This window comes from Podarcis bocagei, assembly GCF_964188305.1.
Source record: "Podarcis bocagei genome assembly, chromosome: 12".
Classification (NCBI taxonomy): domain Eukaryota; kingdom Metazoa; phylum Chordata; class Lepidosauria; order Squamata; family Lacertidae; genus Podarcis; species Podarcis bocagei.
This window is the reverse complement of record NC_138137.1, coordinates 56177851-56205176: the sequence shown is the minus strand read 5'-3', so window position 1 is coordinate 56205176 and position 27326 is coordinate 56177851. Positions and strand designations below refer to the sequence as shown.

Here is a 27326-nt window from a genome sequence, read left to right as displayed (position 1 = left end):
AAACTGGAGAGGCCGGCCACAGGAACTGCCCAGGTTTCACACGGCATGTTCCAATGGAATTAGTTCTTGCCAGATTACAACATGCCAGAAGGGGAAAGTGGAGTTATGAGGCAGGGAAAACTGCTACACCCAAAAGGTTTGGCAAGGAGTCAACGGATGGGTTTTTCCTGAAGAAGAGAGCCTGGTTTGAACAGGGCAGCTATCACAGCATTGCATATAAAGACACAGGGCCGATGAGTGTGCAAATGGCACACTCCTGGGAGTAGATTATTAGCATCATTGTTGGTGAACAGGTCCGGGGACGCGGGTGGCGCTGTGGGTTAAACCACTGAGCCTAGGACTTGCTGATCAGAAGGTTGGCGGTTTGAATCCCTGGGACGGGGTGAGCTTCTGTTGCTCGGTCCCTGCTCCTAGCAACCTAGCAGTTCGAAAGCACGTCAAAGTGCAAGTAGATAAATAGGTACCACTCTGGCGGGAAGGTAAACGGCGTTTCCGTGCGCTGCTCTGGTTTGCCAGAAGCAGCTTAGTCATGCTGGTCACATGACCCGGAAGCTGTACGCCGGCTCCCTCGGCCAATAAAGCGAGATGAGCGCCGCAACCCCAGAGTCGTCTGCGATTGGACCTAATGGTAAGGGGTCCCTTTACCTTTACCTTTACTGGTGAACAGGTCCAACATTCAAACACACAACCAAAGAACAAATGTTATAGAGTGGGCAGAACATAAGAAGCTGCCTTAGACTGAGTCAGACCACTGGGTCCATCTAGTTCAGTATTGCCTACACGGACTGGCAGCAGCTCTCCAGCATTTCTGATGGGGACATTCCTAGCCCTACCTAGAGATGCCTGGGATTGAACCTCGGGCCTTCTGCATGCAAAGCAGATGCTCTAATGGTCCTCCCCACATTGTTCATGCCAAACTTCTGCAAACAAAGAAGACTGTCCCAAGAGAAGTGCACGATATTAAAGACAAAATCAAATGTATCCAAGCGCCATTGGAAACCCAGCTTCAAGCCAAGGATTCTCTCCAGGAAGAGTCTGTGGAATCCAAGCTCTCCCGGATTTGATTAAGACAGAAAACAAAAAGGCAGCCAATCAGCATCAAAGGCATCGTGAGATTTTGCTTTTAGCCAGCCTCTCTCTCTGCAAAAGCTTGTCAGCTAATGCAAAATACCAGGTTCTATTATATCATTCCCTCAAGGCAAATTCTTCAGCACTCCTCAGCTGGGAATGCCCACCTTAGAGAACTGCTGGCAGTCAGTGTAGGCAATCTGAGCTACGTAGACCAATGGCCTGACTCTGTACAAGACAGTTTCCTGCGCTCCTGTTGCAATTTCAGTGTCACCAAAACTGGCACATCAGATGCAGCATGTCAACATTTGTCCTAATTTATGTGATCCATGATGGGTTGGACTCCAGAGGCGTCAAAGGAGAAAGCAGTGGCCATCAAGGGAAGTCCTGGCTTTGAACAAACACTCATGCACCTATAGAAACATTTGTCAACACAGTTCAGGGAAAAGTTGAAAACCTATCAGACTCGCTGGTTACAGCCAAGATCATTTAATTTTTGCTAGACTCAAGAAGATCTCTTCTCACTCCTTTGCTACCACATGTCCCAAAGTGATCTTACAAAAAATGCCTGTGCCCCAAAGATCTGGCCTATTTCAAACCAATGGAACACCGTTCCAGGTCATGACTCCTTGGACCCAGGCCCCAAACCCCAAAGGTTTCGCAATAAAGAGGCAATTAGTGTTCACCTAGGAAAGGGTTGGGATGCGGGTGGCGCTGTGGGTTAAACCACTGAGCCTAGGACTTGCCAATTAGAAGGTTGGTGGTTTGAATCCCTGCAACGGGGTGAGCTCCCTTTGCTCGGTCCCTGCTCCTACCAACCTTGCAGTTTGAAAGCATGCCAGTGCAGGTAGATACATACATACATAGGTACCACTCCAGCGGGAAGGTAAACTGCTTCCGTGCATTGCTCTGGTTCGCCAGAAGCGGCTTAGTCATGCTGGCCACATGACCCGGAAGTTGTACACCGGCTCCCTCGGCCAATAAAGCGAGATGAGCGCTGCAACCCCAGAGTCGGCCACGACTGGACCTAATGGTCAGGGGTCCCTTTACCTTTTAGGAAAGGGTCAGAGCTCATTGGCAGAACACCTGATCTGAATGAGCCTTGGGTTCAAAAGCCGGCATCTCTTGGTAGAAGTGGGCAAGACCACTACCTGAAGCCATGGAGCGCTGCTGCCAGTCTGTGTAGACAGTACTGAGCCAGATGGGCCAATGGTCTGACTCTGACTCAGGATAAGGCAGCTTGCTTCACTTCGGTGTATACTCATCATGTGGAAAACTCTGGAGGGGTAGCAACTCTTCCAGAGTCCCAAGGCAGAACCCTCTTTCGCAGCCACATCAAAATATTTTCACTCGATGGCAGGGGCCAGCAATTGACCTCTCTTGCACCCCCTGCCTTGTACAACATCTGCTCTGCCCCTGAACTGCAGGCACTCCCCACTTTTGCAACAAGCAGAGAGAGAGACAAAGTGGCTCAATTTGGCTCTCGCCGTGTCCACAGCTCCAGTTTCGTGCTTTGCCTCTCGAGTTCAGAGGCACAAGTCTTTTTGTTGGCTACGCCGCTCCAGTTTTTCTGCATTCAATCCAAGCTGGGTCTCTCCTCTTCCCGCGCCGCTACCCCCCCCCCCCACCGATCCCCTCTCTCCCCACATCCCGCACAATCCCCTCGGCTGCTGTTTTGATTTATTCCTTGCCATCTGCATGCAGCAATGTTTTCTAGCGGGCAGATTATACAGGGGAGAGCAAGGAGGGCGCTGTGTGTGTTCTCTCGAGTTAATGTTTCCTGTGCGGTTCAATCCGCTCTGCCTACAGGTATGTTTATTTCACTACTCTAGCAAAACCGGCAGACTTTTTAATGGAACTGTTGATATTTTCTCTGGCTGAACTTCCTGGAGAGGAGAGAGAGAGAGAGAGGGAGAGAGAAGCAAGCAGCGCATGGCCGAGGTCCTCTCCCAAGCTGCGGCCTAAAAAGCTACAGTCCTCCCCTCCTGGAACTGGAGGTTTCCATTGCATTAGGCAAATTTCTTCCCTTTTACAAGCAGAAGGATACATAAACAAAAAGCTTGGTGCTTGGTGGCAGCTGACAAGCAGTTCAGATGGGCCTCGCCTTGCAAGTCAGAGAACACAAGGAAGCCTTGTGGCTCTGTTGTAACGCACATGTCTTTGCATGCATCACATTCCAGGTTCAACCCCCAACATCTCAGGTATTGGTGGGAGAGACCCTTGTCTATAACACCAACGAGCCTCTGCCAGGTAAGGTGGATAATACCAACCTTCCGACATATAAACCAGCTGCCTATTTACTGCTCCCCCCCCCCGGACCTGCCAATTGTTCAGATTTCGCCCACCTCATCTAAAAGAGTTCAGAATATGATTTACCATATTTTTCGCTCTACAAGATGCACCCGACCATAAGACGCACCTAGTTCTTAGAGGAGGAAAACAAGAAAAAAAATATTCTGAATCAAATGTTGTTGAAGAGGTTTTGCGCGGCTATCCCTGAAGCCAGAACAGCAAAAGGGATTGCTGCGCAGCCTGCAATAGCTCCATAAGACACACACACATTTCCCCTTACTTTTTAGGAGGGAAAAAGTGTGTTTTACAGAGCGAAAAATACGGGGTTTTTTTCCATATGCCTGATGCAGTTGGAGCAATACAAGACACTCAAGCTCCTGATTGCAACAGTCCCTCATCTCAGTGGCAGCTACACAGCCCATAGGTCTCACCCCTAAAAGGGTGTTATAAAGCTTGAGAAACGTTCAGGAGGAGAGCGAGCAAGATGCTCAGAGGTCAAAACATGCTCCCTACAAGGAAAGGCTGAAATGCTTTGGAGGGGCTGGCAGCATTTGGCACCAGAAAAGTAAACCATCAGGGTGAGGTGGGGAGATCAGAGTTGAGGTTTATGCAGTTTTACCGTATTTTTCGCCCTATAGGACGCACTTTTTCCCCTCCAAAAATGAAGGGGGAATGTGTGCGCGTCCTATGGGGCGAATGCAGGCTTTCGCTGAAGCCTGGAGAGCGAGAGGGGTCGGTGCGCACCGACCCCTCTCGCTCTCCATGCTTCAGGAGAGCCCCACCGCCAGACCCACAAGCTCGGGGGAAAGCGGGGAGGCGCAGCGCGCCTTTCCCGCTGTCCCCCGACTTGGTTAGAAGGCTGGCGGAGGGCTTCCCCCTCCTCCAGCCCCGCAAGCTCCCAGAGCCATGCCAAAGCTGCACGCAGCTTCGGCATCGCTCTGGGTCCTGTTCTGGGGGCCCGCGCCTGGGGGAGGGGGAAATAAAAAAAAATCCTTTATTTCCCCCCCCCAAAAAAAAATCTAGGTGCGTCCTATGGGCCAGTGCGTCCTATAGGGCGAAAAATACGGTAGATTCCATTGGAACAAATGGGGACAGATATTAAGCCACCCACCCCCACCCAAGCATTCGAACTCTGGGTCACCATGTTGCATCAGTGAAAGCAGATATAACTGTACCTTTCAGCTCCTGGTTTCTGGAAGGCAAGATCAAAACAATGCAGCAATATGCAACAACAGGGGTGGCTTTCAGAATATAAGAGCGTGTCAGACAATTTGCTCACCTAGTTCAGCATTACCTACACTGACTGGCAGCAGCCCTCCAGGAGTCCTTTCCCAACCCCACTCTGGTGATGCCAGAGGCTTAACCTGGCACCTGGAACCTTTGGCATAACAATGCACCAGCTCTGCCACCAAGCTCTCTTGTCCAGGGCAGCTGGACATGTGAGTGGGTGATAGCCAAACAGAACTTTCCGCTTCAGAAGGCATTATATTTCAATATACAAAACAATGGGCAGAAATTACCTTCACACCCCACTAAGTGGCTTCCCAGAGGCAATTGGTTGCTCAGTGATCTGGAGTGGGAAACTGGAAAACAGGCAGGAGAGGGGCATTATTTTTCTGCTTTGCAAGTTCATTAGTGACAAGGGATGGACACAATTGGAAATGCAGTTATCAGGCAGGATCAATAGCTTAAGCATTTAGCTTTGCTCGCTAAATTTAAGCAAAACAGAACATTCCAAATAGGTTCACTCTCTAGGACACTGAATAACTTTCCAGTGGAAATTGCCCTTTGCAACTTTAGCATCATTTGCCTTGGGGGTTTTGAAAAAAACCCAAATCAAAAATTCCCATCAGGCCTTACATCACTTGCTGCCAACATCAGAGACAAGGTCCTGCACTTAATGGACTTTTGGTCTGATCCTGCGAGGCTCTTCAAAGGAGCGTTAAAGGGAGACCTGCTTATACCCAGTTCTCCATTGTAGGTCTCCCATAGAATCGCTGACCTGCTTTGACTCAGCTGCCTGGCGGGATCACAGCACATAGTGGCGTGGCAGTGCGCCACACACACACACACACCCCTCGCTGAAGCTATTTTCATTCATGGTTTGCTCCTTCAGAGAATAAAGCAGCCCAAGAGGCAAGTAACCAAGGTAAATAAGGCTCTAATGACCAAGATTTAATAGCAGCCCTACACTCTCTATTATGTCCTGTTCGAATCCACCCCAGATCAGGCCAATTAGAGGCAATAGTTAATGACACAGTCTACCTTCACTTGGCTTCTCAGCTGCTTCAGTCGCAATCACTGAATTTTACAGCATGTTCATCCCTGAAGACTCAAGCAACAAACTGCAATGGGAGACCTGTACTGGGAGCTAAAGACAATAGATGCACAAGTATGTTTCCAAGCACAATTCAAAATGTTGGTGCTGACCTTTAAAGCCCTAAACGGCCTCGGTCCAGTAGACCTGAAGGAGCATCTCCACCTCCATCGTTCTGTCCGGACACTGAGGTCCAGCGCCGAGGGCCTTCTGGCGGTTCCCTCGCTATGAGAAGCCAAGTTACAGGGAACCAGGCAGAGGGCCTTCTCGGTAGTGGCGCCCGCCCTGTGGAACGTCCTCCCATCAGATGTCAAAGAGAAAAATAACTACCAAACCTTTAGAAGACATCTGAAGGCAGCCCTGCTTAGGGAAGCTTTTAATGTTTAATATATTGTATTTTAGTGTTTCGTTGGAAGCCACCCTGAGTGGCTAGGGAAACCCAGCCAGATGGGTGGAGTATAAATAATAAAATTATTATTATTATTATTATTATTATTATTATTATTATTATTATTATTATTACAAGGTGTCACAACTGCCACAGCAAGAATATAATCCAGTAGCTTCGAAGGGAAATTACTTTGCAAAGATGGGTATTTTAGGACAACTCACACAGAAATGCTGGTGAATCTTCATGTGGATATTTTTTGGGGGGGGTGGGGGGTTTGAAGCAAACTGATGGGGATAACTGAAAAAAAGAGAAGCTGCAGTTGATGGATTCACCCGTGCCTTAAGAGCAACTACTAAGTGTCTCAATAAAGGCATTTCTTCCTTTTTTCCCCCAAAAGATATTTCTTAAAGTTTTTAAAGTATAACAGTGAAAATGAAAAATAAAATTAAAAAAATACAAAATACAACATAAAAACAGTTAAGAAACAAATAATTTTCCATAACATATCTTCCTTACGCTTATTTCCCCAGACCTCCTCATACCTCCTTTCTTTCTACAGTGGTGCCTCGCAAGACGAAATTAATTCGTTCCGCAATTCTCTTCGTCTTGCGGTTTTTTCGTCTTGCGATGCATGGTTTCCCATAGGAATGCATTGAAAATCAATTAATGCGTTCCTAGGGAAACCGCCTTCAGACCAGGTCCGGGGACAGTCTGTCCCCGGACCTCTTCTGAAGGCTGGGGGGGGCAAGGGCTTTTCTTCCCACCCCCAGCATTTTAAAAAACCCCGGGACAGCGGAGGACTTCTCCGCTGTCCGGGGCGATCTTAAAATGCTGGCGGGCGGCATTTTAAAATCGCCCCGGACAGCGGAGGACTTCTCCGCTGTCCGGGGCGATTTAAAAGCCCCTGGGAAGGCAGGCAGGGGGGACAAAGACTTTTGCCCCCCGCCAGCCTTCCTCTTCTGAAGGCTGGCGGGGCGAAAGTCTTTGCTCCCCCCCCCCGCCTGCCTTCAAAAGCTGTCCGGCCAAGGCTTCGCGGACCTCTCCGCCAGCAGCGGCAGCGCTGCCGCTGCTGGCGGAGGGTTGCCGGCATGCCGAAGCCTGCGCGCGCTCCCTGCAGCCCCTTGCTTCAAAAGAGAAGACCCGCTGTCCCCGGGGCAAGCTTCGTCTTGCGAAGCAAGCCCATAGGGAAATTCGTCTTGCGAGGCAACTCGAAAACGAAAAAACCTTTCGTTTTGCGAGTTTTTCGTCTCGCGAGGCGTTCGTCTTGCGGGGTACCACTGTATTCCACTTCAATTTGTTAGTTCAGCAAATCCTTACCATTAAGCTTTTACCCATTTGTAAACCTAATAAAGGCATTTCTTCCAGGCTTCCCTGGGAATGCTGTAGATTGAATTCCAGGCCTTCCGCACAGGTTGCAAACCTTTTGCAGGAGAAGGAATATCACAGGGTGTGTGCATTTTTAAGATCAAACTTACTCAATATTGAATTGACATCAAGCTTTCTGTGTGCATGTGCACTCTATGTTTTTAAAGATCAGGAAATTCCAGCGACTTGATATTTTTCAGATAGCAAGTTTCCCAGCTTCGCTTCAGAACTCAGCAGCGTATCTGCTTTAAGTTCATGAACCGACACGGTGGAGGACCTATTGCGTACTCTTAATATTGCAGACGGCTGCCAAATTTGAAGCCAGAGGGAGTAACTCAGTCTTAAAATGCTTTCACACTCCCCAAGTTTTTCTTCATTTTAAAAAACCAGAGCCATGAAGTTACCCCACCCTCAACTCTTGCTGGAAAATAAGCAATTTAATATCAGAAACAGAAGCTGAGAACCACATGCAACATGCAAGACATGAAGTTATTTCAACTCCTTGGAACAAGCGCCATAAGGAGATTTTGGTCTGCTTTTTCCATCCGGAGACCAGAAAACCTTGGCATTTGCCAGCCTGTTGAGTCCAGTGTTTCTTCCCATCAGTTACAACTGTGCTTCTGCAAACAGGGAAAAAGAAAGTTCACTGGAGAACAGACAAGATTTAAAACCAACAACAGGGCTTGCTTGCTGTCCTATTCCACAGACAAACCGCAGATGGGTCATTCATCCTCTAAAAGGAAGACCCTCAATAACTTCATCTGCGCTATCTGCCAAAGCTTGGTTGCTATGTCCTTCCCCATGATGTCACTGAATGCTTGCATGCTTTGTGTCATTTCCTGAAGCTTATTCAAAGTAGAGCAGTTCAGGTGGCGCTTTGCATGGCTGTGACAACCCAGCCCATTGCTAGGCCAAACTTGACATGATGGAGCAGCCATATACCGTATTTTTCGCTCTATAAGACGCACCAGACCATAAGACACACCTAGTTTTTTGGAGGAGGAAAACAAGAAAAAAAATATTCTGAATCTCAGAAGCCAGAACAACAAGAGGGATCGCTGCGCAGCGAAAGCAGTGATCCCTCTTGCTGTTCTGGCTTCTGTGATAGCTGCACAGCCTGCATGCGCTCCATAAGGCGCACACACATTTCCCCTTACTTTTTAGGAGGGAAAAAGTGAGCCTTATAGAGCAAAAAATACGGTATTTCTTTATCCACATGGTTTCCTCGCTCATGTGTACAGGTGAAGTGGACATCTGGGCTGCAACTTAAGACCCAGACATCGAGCTGAGGAGGACTGGAAAGCAGAGTGGTCCTTCCAGCAGCTTATATAGGTGAGGGTCCCTCTCTATCAGCTCTGCTGAAGACCTACTCCATCAGGCTGCTCTTTTAAGCAACATCCACAGCTGCTATTCCATCAGGCTACAGTAGATGAAGAGTCATGGTACCACAGGGCTTCTGTATCTGCTCTGCTGAAAGACCTGCAACTTCCGGCTCCCCCTCCACTCCTTGACATGCAAATTTTGAAGGATGGTCATGTTTCGGTTCTCAGATGATTTTGGAAAGGGTGAATTTGATATATTCAGCTTTAAACACAAACGGAATTGGTTTCCTCGGTAGGAACGCCCTCCCACCAGATGTCAATGAGAAAAACAACTACCAGACTTACAGAAGACCTCTGAAGGGTTCAATCTCCAGACAGGCTCTTGTCTGAAACCTTGGACAGTCCCTGCCAGGCAGTGCAAACACTACTGAACTAGATGGCCCATTGGCTTGACTCCGTATAAGGCAGCTTCTTCTGTTCCTTTGCAACTGCTGCCAGTCAGGGCCCAATGTACAGGGATCCAGTATAAGGCAGTTTATTATGTTCCTATGACAAAATACACAGAGAAGCTTTCTCCCCCTGCAAATATATGTATTGCAGTTAACTTCCTCTCCCCACCCCACTCTGAACACTCAGCCTCCTGCCTTGAATGCCAATTAAATTACCTGCTCACAGGAAATGTCCAAATAAGAGATAAAGCACGTGCCCAGTAATGATTAAACAGAAATGGTTTCCTGTTAAGGGGGTACCATGGAGGTCTGCATATTTCCCCTCTACCCCTTCAGTCTCATGTCTGCCACTGCGGCATCTACAAGGCTAAGTTAATCATTGGCCTTGCTGTCTGCCTCTGCACAGCCACAACTTCGTTTCATTGCAGGTACGCCCTCCATCATCACAAACCCTCCCCAAACAACTGCAGCCTTGTTGCTTGCGAGCCCCACCCACTGCCAGATTGTCTATGAAAGGGGGGGGTGTTCGCTTTATATTTAATTATGTACAGTGGCACCTCAGTTGTCGAACGTATTCCATTCCGGAAGACCGTTTGACTTCTGAAATTTTCAGCAACTGAGGCGCAATGGGCGGTCAGCAAATCTCATTGAGAAAAAGGAGAAACGCACCTCAGAAGCCATTCGACTTCCGAGGCGCATACAAAATTGGAAGCATTTACTTCCGGGTTTTTGGCGTTCGGCTTACAAAACGTTCGGCAGCCGAGATGTTCAGAAACTGAGGTTCCACTGTACAGTGGTACCTCTGGATGCGAATGGGATCCGTTCCAGAGCCCCATTCGCATCCTGAAGAGAACGCAACCCGCGTCTGCATGTCACGATTCGCCACTTCTGTGCATGCGTGAGCAGCAAAACCCAGAAGTAACGTGTTCCATTACTTCCAGGTCGCCGTGGAGCGCAACCTGAAAACGCTCAACCTGAAGCAACTTTAACCCGAGGTATAGCTATGGTTTTCCCAGTACTAATGTATGGAAGTGAGAGCTGGACCATAAAGAAGGCTGATCGCTGAAGAATGGATGCTTTTGAATTATGGTGCTGGAGGAGACTCTTGAGAGTCCCACGGACTGCAAGAAGATCAAACCTCTCCATTCTGAAGGAAATCAGCCCTGAGTGCTCACTGGAAGGAGAGATCCTGAAGCTGAGGCTCCAAGACTTTGGCCACCTCATGAGAAGAGAAGACTCCCTGGAAAAGACCCTGATGTTGGGAAAGATGGAGGGCACAAGGAGACGGGGACGACAGAGGACGAGATGGTGGGACAGTGTTCTGGAAGCTACCAGCATGAGTTTGGCCAAACTGCGGGAGGCAGTGGAAGACAGGAGTGCCTGGCGTGCTCTGGTCCAGGGGGTCACGAAGAGTCGGACATGACTAAACGACTAAACAACAACAACAACAACAACTGTATTTTGTGTTTTCCTTTTGCACTTTTATGTTATCCGCCCTGTGATCTTCAGATGAAGGGTGGTGGTGTACGAATTTAAGTAATAAATGAACAAACAACATGGACCATGGGCTGAAAACATTTCCCTGATCTAAAGCAATGTAGACACAACCCAAATCTCAACACAGGCCATCCTGACCCAGTTCTTCCTGCCTGTGTTATGACCACTGCACCACCCAGCATGGCTTTGCCGTGGACATGGAAGGGTTATGTCAGCAACTGGAGTAAACCCACTGGCTTCCAAAAAAAACCCATGCTGATGTCACGGCATGACATCATGCTGGGTGGAGGCAGCTGTAGTAAAAGTGGAGGCAGCTGCAGGACTTTGGGGGCTTGTGCTGTTTATGGGCAGGGCAACCCATTTGCAAGGCTTTAGAATTAAGAGGCACTTACGGTTAGGGCCCAACCCAAGCTAGAGTATCTAATAAAGCTCAGCTACATCTTGCGAACTTAGAAACCGGGAAGATGCTTCTGCCAAAATGTGGGATTCCTCCCTTTTTGCACGCAAGGCAGAGGCAGATGAAAAGCTCTCCCAGTCCCACCCCACTATCCACTGAATCACACCGTCCTCCAGACTTGAATCAGCATGGGGTTGGGGACTCTTTAAAGAGCCGGATTTTGCTAATAAAGATAGTAGCTCTAAGCTCACAAAGGAAATCCACACACCCGGCCAAGCATAACAATCGGGCAAATTGCTGAGTATTACGGATACTGTGGTTCAAGCATCTTGCCAAGAGCTGGCTAAACCACCAGGACGACCGACTCGCCAAGGCAAAATTTCGTGCTTTGATTTAGATGGGGAAGCTATTTCAGCTTGCATTGGTTGAACACCTTTGGAGCAACTACCAATACCAGGGGGCGAAGGGAGAAAGAACGCAAGTCAAGCCATTCAGCGCTACTTCCGAAAATGAAAGCAAATTCTCATATCCTCTTCCAGCTATGGCAGTACTGCAGGTTGCGTAGACCTTACATGCTTAAAGCTAGGCCTATGCATTGGTGTCAGTTATGGTGCTGGAGGAGACTCTTGAGAGTCCCATGGACTGCAAGAAGATCAGACCGATCTATTCTTAAGGAAATCAGCTCTGAGTGCTCACTGGAAGGACAGATCCTGAAGCTGAGACTCCAATATTTGGCCACCTCGTGAGAAGAGAAGACTCCCTGGAAAAGCCCCTGATGTTGGGAAAGATGGAGGGCACAAGGAGAAGGGGACGACAGAGGACGAGATGGTGGGACAGTGTTCTCAAAGCTACCAGCATGAGTTTGACCAAAGTGTGGGAGGCAGCGGAAGACAGGAGTGCCTGGCGTGCTCTGGTCCACGGGGTCACGAAGAGTCGGACATGACTAAACAAGTAAACAACAACAATGCATATGGTGTCAAAACATGATGTCTCTGCATCTAACACACAACATACCACACCCTCCCCATTCAGGTAAGAGGAGGGTATGTTTGTGTGTGGAATATAGCCAAACACCGGCCCGACACAGCACCATCCGGGTCCACTAAGTGGGACACCCCTACAAGGCCAGGCCAGCATTTTGCTGCCCAAGTTTGAGGACAAGACGGCACATGTACAAATGTGTCTAAATAAATGCACGGGATTTTTCTTTAATAATAATAATAATAAATGACACGCTGGTGGGGAAATAGAGCATACCAATCTTTCACACTGGAAAAAACCAAAAAAATGGAGTTGACAAGTTCCACTCATTCCGATATGCCACGATATACCTAACCCTACATAATCACTCTCCTTTAAAACACACAACTGTTTACGGTTAAGAACCTTGGAAATCCCAGTGGGCACATCACCTAGTGAAGACCCTATCCAGGCCCGCCAACCTACCCCAGGAAAGAAAAAGAAGAGGACCACCTGACGCAGCCTGCTTCTCCCCCAGTTGCCAACACAGCCGAGTTGCCAGACAAGCAGCATAGCTTTGGGCTGACACCATCTCATTAACAGGCAACCATGAAAGATTTGTCCCGCTGCTCCAATTCCTGGATAGGCCACACATTTGGAAAGGCCAAAAATTCTTTGCTCGAAATAAAAGAGAGGGGGGGGGAGTTTGGGGTTGCTGGAGATTAGCCCCAGCTGTCTCAATTGCTTCGGCAGACCGTGAAACGGAGCAGCGGTGGCTCAAGCAGGCTGCTTCACCCAAGTGACATCTGTTTAACACGGCTGCTGGTGCCCTGGATGCACAAGAGCAACATTAATAGCTGCTACTAGGAAGGAGTCTCGTTTATCAGGATGCTGTGAAACAGGCAGGGAGGTTTGGCTTAAAACTGCAGAGATCTCCAGGGCATGTATATATACACAGACAGATCACTTTGCTTGTGAAGAAGAAGAAGAGTTTGGATTTGATATCCCGCTTTATCACTACCCGAAGGAGTCTCAAAGCAGCCAACATTCTCCTTTCCCTTCCTCCCCAACAACAAACACTGTGAGGTGAGTGGGGCTGAGAGACTTCAAAGAAGTGTGACTGGCCCAAAGTCACCCAGCAGCTGCATGTGGAGGAGCGGGGAAGCAAACCCGGTTCCCCAGATTACGAGTCTACCGCTCTTAACCACTACACCACACTGGCTCTGACTGATGTGTTACATCTATTAGAGAGCTGCCATTTACCATGTCAGGCTATCAATCCATCACTGCCTACACTCCCTGGCTGTGGCTCTTCAGGATTTCAGGCCTGGAGATGACGGGGATCAAACCTGGAACCTTCTGCACTCAAGCAGATTCTCTACCACTAAGCTACACCTCTTTCTCAAGCCAGGGTCCTCCCTTGTCCCGAATGCAGGCCCGACTTACACACATACCTGCTACTATGATTATTTTCTATACCACCCTCAACCTCTCCATTCTTAAGGAAATCAGCCCTGAGTGCTCACTGGAAGGACAAATCCTGAAGCTGAGGCTCCAAGACTTCGGCCACCTCATGAGAAGAGAAGACTCCCTGGAAAAGACCCTGATGTTGGGAAAGATGGAGGGCACAAGGAGAAGGGGAGGACAGAGGACGAGATGGTTGGACAGTGTTCTTGAAGCTACCAGCATGAGTTTGACCAAACTACGGGAGGCAGTGGAAGACAGAAGTGCCTGGCATGCTCTGGTCCATGGAGTCACGAAGAGTCGGACATGACTAAATAACTAAACAACAGCAACAGCAACAACAAACCACCCTCTATCCGAGGATCACAGAGTGGTTTACAATATAAAAACATAAAAATACATAATAACAGACTAAAACAATGCCCCACCCACCCACACATAGATTGTTTAATTAGCCAAAAGCTCAGGAGAAGAGGAATGTTAAACTTTAGGAAGCAGGTACCCTTCCACCAAACTACACCCCTGGCCTGGTCAAGTTCCCGACTGGTCCACTACTGCTCCTCTTATCTAAGGAATTCTGTGCGAAGAGATGTAGCCCCAACAAACCGAAGCACCTCTCATTTAATCTCATGGTTAATAAGGGCTTTAAAGCTCAGCGGGAAAGCACCTGCTTTGCAGAGATCCTATACCCAATGGCATCTCTGGGAATCTCCCCCACCTGACAAGCCCCTGCCAGTCAGTGCAAGATGGGCCAAAAGTCTGCCTTGGTATAAGGCAGCTTTCTATGATGCTAGTCTGGAGAAGGGCTGTGTGGCTAAGGCTGTGTGGTTCAATATCCAGGTAGGGCAGAGAAAGAGAAATCCCTGCCCAAAACCCTGGAGAACTGGTGACAGTCAGGACCAACAATAATCTGATGTGGCAAGTCGGCTTCCTCTGCTAAGAATGGAGTTCTGCTACTTTCACAAAGAATTCCTTTTCTTGATTGGAAGGAGGAATCATCTGCAAATACATACCAGTGGCACTGTAGGATCTGGAATGATTTTACCACGGGGCTGTACGCAAGCAGATCACATTGCCCGCCCTGAGACAGGTTAAGTCCACCACACCTGAGATATCTCCCCTCCTACTACAATCTACCAAGAACCAGGACTGGGTTTTTGTTTTACCAACCTCTGCTACTTGGGTTGCCTCCTCTTCCTTTAACCCATCTCTTAGAGCAGGTGTTTTGCATGCAAGAGGCTTCAGTCCCTGGCATCTCTCCTTGAAAAAGAACCAGGCAGAAAGTGGCAGGAGGGACCACACATCCCTACCCAAGATCCTGGAATGCCGAGCTGATGCCAGGCAGAGTAGATGCTACTAGGCTTGCATTAAACAAAGTGGGGGCCCACCACAGGGGGGGGAAGCAGAGACATCACCTTGCCAACAAAGGTCCGTATAGTTAAAGCTCTGGTTTTCCCAGTAGTGATGTATGGAAGTGAGAGCTGGACCATAAAGAAGGCTGATCGCCGAAGAATGGATGCTTTTGAATTCTGGTGCTGGAGGAGACTCTTGAGAGTCCCATGGACTGCAAGAAGATCAAACCTCTCCATTCTGAAGGAAATCAGCCCTGAGTCTCACTGGAAGGACAGATCCTGAAGCTGAGGATCCAAGACTTTGGCCACCTCATGAGAAGAGAAGACTCCCTGGAAAAGACCCTGATGCTGGGAAAGATGGAGGGCACAAGGAGAAGGGAACGACAGAGGACGAGATGGTGGGACAGTGTTCTCAAAGCTACCAGCATGAGTTTGACCAAACTGCGAGAGGCAGTGGAAGACAGGAGTGCCTGGCGTGCTCTGGTCCAGGGGGTCACGAAGAGTCGGACACGACTAAACGACTAAACAACAACAACCACCGAGACAGCCCTGCTCTTTCTAGCTACCAGCAGAAGATCTTTGTGGCGCTTCTGAGGGGGTTTTTTTATTAACAGACACACCGCATCTCCAAGCACCACAACACCAATCCAAACTACCTGCTTTCAGTTAAAGGGTGGAGGGGTGAAAGAGAGAGATATCAAAAGTTTCAAGCACAAGACTTCTGCATCAGGTCAAGCTTGGCTCTCTGCAGTCATAGCACTTTGTATGAAAATTTGTTTTCAGCCGCAGAACCGAACACAGTCCTTTCACACAGAAGTCCACTCCTGGTTAGCTTTGTCCGTTTCACCGTCCAACACGAGAGGAGAGAGATCCCCTGAAGATCTACCAGCAGATCCTGATCCACCTTCTGCCCATGACTGCCCTAGGAGTAGCCCAGGGTTTTGCTAGCAGGGTCTCCACTTGAAGAAACAAAAGGGTGCTTAGCTTCCCCAGCACAGTCTAAAGTAGGACAATTCAGCTGGCGCAACCTATACAGGCAGACAGAGGCTTAAGGAAAGCTGACATGCCAACAAGACTCACTGGAAAAGAGCATTAAGCACGTTGCAACAGCTGCTGCAGGCCAAGCCAAAGACTGAGGCAGGTGCTGCAGACAGCTCCTACGTTATGGCCGTCGAAACCACACACACATTGCACAGCACAGAGGAGGGTGGCCTATTCCACTCGCTTTAAGCTTTAACAGGAGATTCTGGGGCAAGGTCTATGACCATCCCTCTTAAGATGGTAAGAAGAACCTGCTGGACCCATCTAGTCTAGCATCTTGTTCACACAGTGGCCAACCAGATGGTTGAAACAACAGAGATCCGATTGGTTTCTCCCACAGCCTCCCCAAGCATTTCCTTTCCGCTGTGTCCAATATTTTGCTGCTGATCACACCAAGGTTGGGTTACCAGATGTCCCCGGTTCCCGGGGACAGTCCCTGGATTTGCAGATCTGTCCCTGGGAAAATCTGCTACCAGGCTGGCTCCGGGCTGCTGACTGCCACTGCCAAAGGGGAACTGGGGACGTTCGGCGGTACAGATCTCCTAGGAAGCTGACTTCTACAAACTCAGTCCAATGAGCTCAGCATTGTTTCTACCAGAGATGGGGACCCAGAGCCCTCACCCTTCCTTGTACACCCATTAGCCTTTGCCGGCAAGGGCAGTGGTCCAGAGTGATGGAAGCCATTGTTGAACCAGCCTGGAAGGACCGCAGGGTCCACCTCCTGTGTCTACACTAGCTAGGAGAGGTTCTTCCCAGGTTTGACACTGGGGTCTTCTCCCCAGCCCTCCCTAGAGATTCCAGGGACTGAAACTGGGTCCTTCTGCATGCAAAGCAGATGTTCTACCATTCAGCTATGGCTACTTCAAACTGCCTTGAGTCAAACTGCCTTGAGATCCTTGGAAGAAAAGGCAGGGATATAAAGATGTAATAAATGGCAAAGGGGAATGCATGGAAAACAGATTTTGGAACATGCTCCAGAACTCTTCACGTTTCCTGCATCTGGACCCTAGTACAAAGAACAAGTTCCCCTTTCTGTCAGGATTTTGTGGATTGTGGCCAAGGGAATTTTACTCAGAAAAGACCCACTAAAATTAATGAACCTAAGTTAGCCATGCAGGAGTGTTTTGGATTCGAATACTGTCAGATACAGCCCTATGACTCCTGGCACATGGATCTCCTCCACCCTCCACCATTGCACCTCCTGGGATGTCAGCAGTGGACTGAAACATCTACAGGTGTTCTTGCAAAACTATAAAACTACATCACAGCCAGAAACTACGGTCTGCTGCTCGCCTATCAGCAGTAAAGCGTGTCATCCAGCTTCAGAAACGGCACCAGATTGCATCAGAGTGAGGTTTGTCTTAGCCCAGAATTCCCTTTCTATCTGGCACCATTTGCCTCTGGAAATGAGATGCATAAGACACAGTGATGATAGCCATCCTCCTTTTCTACCATGATCAGGTAGCTAGAGATGAACTGCTGCCAACACTGGGGACCCCAGTGACCTTTCCTGGGTTAATCCAGAAACCATCTTCCAAACCAGCTGGGACTGTTGAGTCCAGTCAATACTGAAGCTCATACAATGTAGTCAAATATTTGCAAGTTAATTGACCAGGGACGCGGACTTAGAAAAAATATTGGGGGGGCCCGGGAAAGCTCATGAATAATAAATAAGCTCATGAATATGCAAATAAAGTGGCTCCGGCCCTAAGTAGGGCAAGCCACGCCCCCCAGCCAGCCGATTGGCTGGCTGGGAGGTGTGGCCAGTCGGGATTCCCCTGTTCTCGCGGGATTTCCGGCCGGGGCTCTCCGATTAGGGCACGCGGCTGGCTGGCTGGCGAAGGAGCAGGTGGGGAGGAGGCGGGGGACGGCGGCGGCGCTCTGCTGGAAGGGCGCCCGCCCGAGATTATTGGGGGGGCTGAGCCCCCCCAAAAAATTTTTTGAGGGGGCTCGAGCCCCCTCAAGCCCCATGGAGTCGGCGCCTATGTAATTGACAAAGGGTGATTTCCTCAGCTGCTTACACTGGGAAAGTCGTAAGAGGCAACAGTTACAAATGTTTGGCCAGACTGTCCCCTACACAATTACCACCAGGTTCCAAGGGACACTTCCGCGCAATGTGTTCCAAGCAGCTGTAGCCAGAACAGATTTGGTGGAAACTGCAAGCATCCTCACAGATTGCTCGTTTCTTTACAAAGCATCTTCCAAAAGGCAACGTCCACGTTAAAAGCACACTTTGCCATAGCCACCACCTTTCCCAAGCACAGAGGATGTACCGTATTTTTTGCACCATAACACTCACATTTTTCCTCCTAGAAAGTAAGGGGAAATGTCTGTGCGTGTTATGGAGCGAATGCCTGCGGGTGGCGGGGGGGATCTGCTGCAGTCGTGAGCAGAGGATCCATGGTTCCCCTTCCTTCCCTCCTCCGTGGTTACAAAGCATGGATCCACATGGATCCTCAGGATTTTTGCATTGGGCTACTCCAAACTCACTGTCAGATCACATGTCTGTGGCCACAGCATGAACCACAAAAATCATATATCCACTATTTCATTTAGAATATTTTTTTTCTTGTTTTCCTATTCTAAAAAACTACATGCGTGTTATGGTCTGGTGCATGTTATAGAGCGAAAAATACGGTAACTTGCCCCAAATTGTGATGAGGATCTGCTCTGCCCAAGGAATTCTGCACAGTCATCATGCCAAAGGCTTTCCCAGTTCCAGCTTCATCACCCAAAAACCTCCTGCCTTCAGTACTCTCTGCCCGCTCTCCCATGCCATCCCATCAGCCTAGAACTGCCTCCGCCTTTTATTCCAGCAAGAAGCCTCCATAGCATTCATCCCATGGCAAACCCAGGCCTGAAGAACATAAGGAGAGTCTGGTGGCCGATGGCCCGTCTAGTCCAGCACCCTGTTCTCACAGTGGCCAACCAGATGCAGGATGCATTGCAATAGCGTTTACTCACATTCATCCCATGGCAATATCTCCACTTCTCCCACCCCTCCATTCTTAGACACCTACCTCACTGCCTGGGCACTTATTTTTCCTACCCTGCTCCATAATGCACCTTGCACAGTTGGTGCTGCTGCGATATCCAAGACAGCTCAAAACATTCTTGCCTGACATTCCGTCACACCGTGTTGTGACCAAGAACAAAACCCAGCAAGAGGCAAAGCAAAGAGGAGGCTTGGTCGCAAGGGGATCAGGACCCCACAGGTTTCTGCTCCAGCCACAGGTGCATGAGGACAATATCAGAGACCAGCTAGGTAAAGGGACCCCTGACCATTAGGTCCAGTCGTGACCGACACTGGGGTTGTGGCACTAATCTCGCTTTACTGGCTGAGGGAGCTGGCGTATAGCTTTCAGGTCATGTGGCCAGCATGACTAAGCTGCTTCTGGTGAACCAGAGCAGTGCACGGAAACGCCGTTTACCTTCCCGCTGGAATGGTACCCATTTATCTACTTGCACTTTGACATGCTTTTGAACTGCTAGGTTGGCAGGAGCAGGGACTGAGCAACGGGAGCTCACCCCGTCACGGGGATTTGAACCACCGACCTTCTGATCGGCAAGTCCTAGGCTCTGTGGTTTAACCCACAGCGCTAGACCACGCTAATAGTTCGCTGGGTCTGTCCATCCCCAGCCTGGTGCAGGCTGAGGCCAATGGGTGCTATACTCCAAGACTTCCAGAGGGCACCAGGCTGGAAGGATGGACTTAGTCTAATGTCCTGCTTCTACCTAACCACCAGAGGTATTTGGGAACCCCACAAGCAGCACATGAAACCATCAGCCTCCCCCATCTGACAGCCATCAACTGTGTTATAAACACTGAGCAAAGTCAAGCCTTCTGCCTGCAGTGGAGACCTTAATAGGCATTAACATTTCTGCAGAACAGTCTCTCTCTAAAGGCATGCCCTGAACACCCATTAATGCCCATGCCTGGCGTATTAAGTGACGCTCTTTCCCTGTGGGTTTGCAATGCACCCATGCACATCAGCCACACTGCAGGAAGCCCTGCAACGCCCTGGGTTCCCCTGTCACTCTGAAAGGCATCGCACACATGAATTAAGTGACCTTTTCAACATTCTTGCATGTGGAAAGGATTCAATGGGCAAGTGCCATGTTCTGCACCCATGCACCGATTCCTGCACTGCAGGGGGTTGGACTGGATGACCCTTGGTGTTCCTTCGTGGAATGGTAAAGTTGGAAGGGACCCCCAAGGGTCATCTAGTCCAACTCCCTGCAATGCAGGAATCTCAGCTAAAGCATCCAACTTCTGCAATTGTATGATAAGCAGATACCTATTCCACCATATGTGGCACCCAGACTCCTCTTGTCTATGCAGAAAGAGATCCGTGCCTGATTGTGATGTGCCTGCACGCACACACACTTAGGAGTGCTTCTTTTCCAGGTATGATACTTGTCGGGAATCCAAAACATCCATTAAGCATCGAGGTTTAAGAGGAGGCAAGCAATGGCCACGCTTCAAGGAGAGGACCTCAGCAGGTTGAAGAGGTGGAAGTTACAGAGGGAAGCAGGTTAAAGCAACCTCCTTGCATTTTATTTAATTCTTTCTGCACTAAAACAGAAACCTCATCTTGCTATGGTGCTTGTGGGTTGGGGGGGGGGGTGAGAGGCTGGCTATTTGCCTCCGATCCCAGCCTACAGAGAATGGATCCTCCCAGAGAGAAACAAAATAAATAGAAATGAACAAGACGAGGGGAGGGAGGGAGAGTGCAAAAAGAAACTTTCCCATGAAAATATTTTATTTTCTTAGAGAACAGGATACACCTGCGAGTCTTAACACCAGAGGGTAGTTGGGGGTGGTGGTTTTTTGTTTTTTTTAATAAACTTAATTCATGGATTAATGGACCCCTCTGCTGGCAGGAGCCAGAACTGCACTTAAAACCATCCGCTCCCCACCCCCCTCAAACTAGAGTGGTTTTAACAAGTGGTAAGGAAGGTCAACTTTTTACAACTGCATCCAATTGCTCCAATTGCCATCAGGATTAATTAGGAGAAGGGGCAGCAAAACACAGAGCCACAGGGATGCTTTTGATCAAACAGGAGCAGATTGGGCTTCTCTTTCAAACTTCATTAAAACAGGGGAAGACGTAGCAAGTCTTTGGCGGATGGGGGAGTAAGAAGGAGAGAGAGACAGCAGTCACAACAGGACACCCAGCACGCAGTAGTTTTGCTCCTTTTTTCCTCTCCGGTGGGAAGGATCTGAGATCAGAAGAACAGCCTTTCGACCTATGACAGCTCCCCACCCATTTTGCATTTCCAGAAAGGAAGCTGCAGAAATCAGAGCAGGCACACAGAGGAGGGAGGATGGGGAGGGACTCAGACATACCAGCTCAGAAGGGTGGGGGACATACTTCCAAGACAGGCCGGTGAGGTTTTTTTTAAAAAAAGGGGGGGAGGGCACTTTCCCAGACACAGAGTCTTATGAAATACAGGAAGAAGAAAAGAAACAGCTTATTCTCGCTGTTCTCTTTGATTGCCTGCCCACCAAATGCCAGAGCTTAGAAACACATGGCAGCAGTAATCACTATAGCTGGGGCAGGGTGGGAGAGAGAAAGAGCTGATCACACACACACCAGGGCACCAGAAACGCACATTCCAGACCCCGCAATTGCATCTTGACAAACGCATTCACAGGAGCCCTGATGCCCCTTACAGCAGAAATCTCACACACCATCTCTGCAGCATCAATGTACACCCCTGGTGACTAAAGCTCATTCTCACAGCTGGCTTCCAATGTAAGATCTTGCAGACTAAGTGGTTAAGTTCCACCATCTCCTTAGTGGAGATACCTACCATTCTCATGCAAAATGCCTCCCACCTGTGAACTCCAGGTGAGCAACAAGTAAATGAAATACTTTGGTTTTTCTTACAGGAGCCTGTTCTTGTAAGCCACTGCAGGTAGATATGGAATCAGAGGGCTACATCCTTGATTGGCCTGTAGGGTTGCAAGAGGAGCATGCATCTGGCAAAGTAGACTGTTGCCTTCTACGTTTGTTCTACAGGGAGCCAATTTAGCCTCAAAAGGTAGCACAGCTCCACAAGCCACTCCAGCCTATGGCTATAAGGAACAACCAGCATGATCCATCCCATAAATAAAATGTATCTTGCCATTTCCTAACAGAGTCATCTGTAAATTGCACGGCCAGCAAAAAACTCACAAGACACAGAAAGGAAGAGTGACCACAAACATTTAAAACCGATGTCAGCTTGCAGAACCCAGGCTGCTCCCCACCACTAAACGCCACGGAAAAGAAAAATAAATAGAGGGCGTCCAGATCAGCACAATGTTTTATAGCAAAGAGAGAAAAAACCCTCTCACCTCACTCTTCCAAGCCTGCTCAGCTTCCAGGGAAGTTCAAGGCAAGCCAAGCAATGGATATTCTTCCAAAGTGCAAAGCGGAGCGAGGAAAGAGCTCAACAAACTGTTCCCAGCTGACAGCCTGGAACTTCAGACATGAAGTTAACGTGGAAAAGGGATGCAGTTCAAGCAAACCAGGAGACATGGCTTGAGCAGAAAGGCCAACTCGCCACCAGCAGCACTGAGACTCAGACCAATTTCTCAAGAACAGCCTAATGCCAACATAAAGCAAATCCACAGGGTTTAAACAGGTTGACATTGCCATCATCTTTGCCCAGGACAAGGCTCATGAGTCACCCACACAAGCAGCACCAGGGAGGAAGGGAGGGGTCATTGCTAGAATGCCAAAGTAGAAGCAAAGACCCAGCCCCCTTAAGCTTTGCCACTTCTCCCAAAACACCCACCACTTTGACACCGGTAGCCCAGGAACAGCGTATTGTTCTTATGCAATCTACCGAAGATTTTCATTGCAGGGTGAGGAACACACAATACAATCTTTGGACATTTCCTAACACACATTTAAGAAGAGTCAATGTGTCTTCTTTGGAAAGAGCGTCAAAAGGGGCTACACAGGTAGTTTGCAAGGAGGGGAGGGGAGACAAAAATTGTGCATTTGTGTTTCACACACACACACACCCCAAGAGAGTCGCTTGGTTCTGCAGGGAAAGTAGCACCACCAAATTACTCCTCTCCCACTTCCTGTCCCTTCCAATTCAATGCAATCAGATTTTCAGAAGGGTGACTGCGTGGAACAAGGAATCGTTTGCTGCTTGTCGGATGCACCTGACCCCAAATAATTTGGGGAGGGGGATAATAAAGAAGGGGAGGATTGGTCTATATAGCAAACAGCCCTGGATGCTGCAAAACATCCTGAACAACCTATAATGCGGAGAAGGGAGAGTGAAAACAGGTGGTTCAGGTAAGATTCGTGCAAAGTGCACCCCTCATCCCTAAACATTCCTACAGGGCAGGGAGGGGGGGTCTGCAAAAACTTTGCCGGGAGATGTGGTGGGCTTTGGGTGGAGAGAGGGGAAAATACTGAAAAGGGGTTTTATTAAGGGGAAAATACAGACTGCATAGAGGCTGGGTTAAGCAGCCTGCAGGAGATTTTCTTATGCAGTATAGTATTTTGGAGCGGTGCGTTTTACGCGCCGGAGAGAAGCGCTCGCGGGTCGTCCAGCGGGCAGGGACGCCGCCGGAGCGAGTGTGCGAGCAACCTGCCGCTCTCAGCTGGAAGGTGAAGCGGGATTATGGGGCACACCTAAGGGAGACAGAGGCAGCCGGATTGCTGCCAAGTCACGCAGGGGTGGGGGTGGGGAGGGGGCACAGCGGGCGCCCTATATGAAAATGGAAGGGAGAGAGAATAGGGAAGGGCGTCGAGGCTTTGGCTGAAATGCAAAAGTTGCAAAACCTCAGGGTTTGCAAGCAGCATGTTGGAGAAAGGAGGAGGAAGAGGCAGACTCGACGGTACGGTGATGGGCGCACGCCACGGCTGCGAGGGGGAACGGTGCTAGCAGGTTGTAGTGGGGGCAGAGGAAGGCACGAAGGTGAACGTGCAAAAGACAAGCTCCGTTTCCAGGGAAGCATTTTACGAACAAATAAAAAGCGGACAGCGGGTTTGCTCTGAAGCAGGCCCCTCCCAGGTCGAGGGCGCTTTACTCGCGAGGAGGCGCGCACAGCGCTGCAGCCCCAGCCACCGCAACCAGATCCCGCTCCCCTTGCTCCTACCGGCCCCCGAATACCCAGCGGCGCTTTACTTCCCACGAAGCGCAGCGTCGCTTGCGCGCGGGTGAAGCGCAGCGCGATCCAAAGGCAACCGATCCCGGAGCAGCCAGCGGCGGCCCGGGGCTCGCTTCCTCGCGAGCAAAGCGTCGGAGCGCCACGCGATCGCCGGCTGCAGAGTCCGACCCCGCCGCGTTACCTCTGGAGAGGAGATTAGGGGGGTGTCAGCTAAAAAGCAGCCCCCGAGGTGAGGCAGCCGCGCCCGCCGCCGACTTACCCGAAGTAGGCAAGGGACGGTCCCGGAGCGCCGGCGAGCAGCAGCACTAGGAGCGCGCAGGAGGCGGAGGAGAAGAAGAGCCAGCGGAGCAGGCGGTGTCCATCCAGCATTTTGCTGCGGCGCTCGGGCTGACCATCTCGTTCCTTCCCCCGCGGAGCCGGATCAGCAGCCGGGCGGCTGGAGGCGGCCGCTTTATAGGGAGGCCGGCGGCGGCCCGAGCCCAGCTGCGAGCCGGGGGCGGGGCCCCGAGCAGGGAAGCGAAGGCCGGGGGCGGGGCCAGGAGGGGAGTCCCGCCCCCTCCGCTCCGCCTCCCTCCCCCCCCCTCCCGCGCGCTCCCGGCGGAGAGCGGCGCAAAGGAGGCAGCGCTGCGCTCGGCTAGAGCGAGGCTGAGAGGCGAGCTTCGGGTCCTGAGCTGAGGACGGAGAGGTGGATCCGAGAAGGGGAAAGTCGATCTTCGGCCAGAGCAGCAGCTACTGGTCTCTGAAACTCCCCGCCTGTTGCCCTGCTGGCTTCGCAGCCTGCTAAAAACTCTCCTTTCTCCCCAACCCCCTTCCCCTTACGCATCAGGAAGAACTTTCTGATGGTAACTTACCTGGCAAGGTGATGGACTTAGTGATGGACTTACCTGGCAAGGTGATGGACTTGCCTTTGTTGGAGGTTTTCCAGCAGAGGTCGGGGGGCCACCTGCCAGGGATTATCCAGCAATGATTAGTGGATTGCAGGGGGTTGGACTAGATGACCCGAAGGGGTCCCTTCCAATTCTGCAATTCTGTGTTTCCAAGCATTTGGAGGTCTTTTTAAAAAAACAACAGCAGCAGTTGATTTTGTCTATATTTTGATGCTTTTAATATGTGTGCCGTTTTTAAAAGCCTGCCATTTTTTAAAAATGACAGATTTGTTTATTTACTTACAGCATCCATTTATTTATTCTACTGAAGGTATACAGTGGTACCTCTGGCTGTGAACGGGATCCGTTCCGGAGGCCCGTTCGCAACATGAAAAGAGCGTAACCCGCAGCGGCATGTCTGCGCACGCATGGATCGCAATTCGCCACTTCTTCGCATGCGCGTGACGTCATTTTGCGTGCATGCGCAAGCGGCGAAACCCAGAAGTAACCCTTTCCAGTACTTCCGGGTCGCCATGGGATGTAACCTGAAAGAACATAAAATAAAGTGGACGTAACCAGAGGTAAGGGACCCCTGACCATTAGGTCCAGTCGTGGCCGACTCTGGGGTTGCGGCGCTCATCTCGCTTTATTGGCCGAGGGAGCCGGCGTACAGCTTCCAGGTCATGTGGCCAGCATGACTAAGTTGCTTCTTAGCAACTTAGAACCAGAGCAGTGCACGGAAATGCCGTTTACCTTCCCGCTGGAGCGGTACCTATTTATCTACTTGCACTTTGACGTGCTTTCGTACTGCTAGGTTGGCAGGAGCAGGGACTGAGCAACGGGAGCTCACCCCGTCGCGGGGATTCGAACCGCCGACCTTCTGATCGGCAAGTCCTAGGCTCTGTGGTTTAACCCACAGCGCCACCCGCATCCCAACCAGAGGTACCACTGTATATATATATATATATATTTCCTCCATGGAGCTCGAAGTGGTGTATTTTGCTTCACCTCATTTAATCCCCAGAACAACCCCATGAGGTAGACTAGGCTGAGAGGCAGTGACTGGCCCCAAGTCACCCAATGAGTTTCATGGCTGAGCGTGGATTTGAACCTGGTTCTCTCATATCCTAGTTCCACACTCTAACCCAGGCTTCCTCAACCACGGCTCTCAAGCTGTTTTTGGCCTACAACTCCCATTAATCCCTAGCTAGCAGGACCAGTGGTCAGGGATGATGGGAATTGTAGTCTCAAAACATCTGGAGGGCCAAGGTTGAGGAAGCCTGCTCCAGATGTTTTGTGAGTACAATTCCCATCATCCCTGACCACTGGTCCTACTAGCTAGGGGTCATGGGAGTTGTAGGCCGAAAACAGCTGGAGGGCCAAGCTTGAGGAAGCCACTACACTGCATCATGTTATGTAACCCCCTTACAGGTATATTTTTGGGGAGGGGTTTAATCGAGCACTGAGACCTCCGGGTATAGGGTGGTAATAAATTCAATTAATAATAATATATTGTATTTTCTTTGCTGTTTTTATTACAGGTTGTTCTCTTTTTTTGGCATTTATATCTCACCTTTTTTCTCCAAAGAGCTCAAAGTGGTGTACATGGGGGTTTTTTCCCCCTCTCCAATTTAATACCCGTGTGAGACAGGCTATTGGCTGAGAGCCGGTGACTGACCTAAGATCACCCAGTGAGCTGCAAGGTCAAGTACAGATTTGAACCCTTTACATTGCCTGGAGACGTGCATGTGGAAGGCGATTAACAATTAAGAATGATAGTAATTAAATATTGCACAAATCTTGTGTGGCAGCGGCTGTTGGGGGGAAAGGCAATCTCAAGGCAGCTTGCAGATAAAATAAGAACAGCTAAAAACATAGGGAAAAAACTGTAATTAAAAACAAAAGCATACAGACAATCTCAACAGAAACAGCATGACCCTCATTAAAAGTGACCAGTTCCCAAAAACCTCTTCACCTGCCAGCAGAAAAACTGTGCTGTGGGTGACGATTAGATTAGGCCTGCTCTGCAAGGGCACCTAACAGAGTGAAGGGGTAGAAATATTGAATGCTCCCCCATATATAGGGAAGAAGGAATCGGGAAAACTCCTTGACAGTTTAAGGTTCATAGAATCATAGATAGAACTGAAGAGTTTGAAGGGACCCCAAGGGTCATCTAGTCCAACCCCCTGCAATACAGGAATCTCAACACGTGTTCCCCCATCCAGTTTGTAACCAGACCAGACTCTGCTTAGCTTTGTAAATGTGCTAGCGGTTTTATTGCTGCACCAATAAGAGGACAGTTCTGTTTCCTGCTGTGCTAGGTTTCTTCTTGCAGGGAGGGTTGTTTTTGTGGGGTGGGGAGGTAATGCAAGGAACCGTTCAGAAATGGAATCTCCCGAGACAATGCATGTAAACCAAGGAAA

At 49.6% G+C, this 27326-nt stretch overlaps 1 protein-coding gene across 1 annotated transcript in view; it reads right to left on the bottom strand.

The window, feature by feature from the left end:
* Positions 1–24481, bottom strand: part of WNT9A (Wnt family member 9A) — a 61654-nt gene extending 37173 nt beyond the window's left edge. The window contains exon 1 of the mRNA XM_081163854.1: positions 24297–24481. Coding sequence (XP_081019980.1) covers positions 24297–24406 — 110 coding nt within the window. The 5' untranslated portion in view covers positions 24407–24481. The remainder of the gene's footprint in view (positions 1–24296) is intronic.
* Between the last annotated feature and the right edge of the window lie 2845 nt (positions 24482–27326).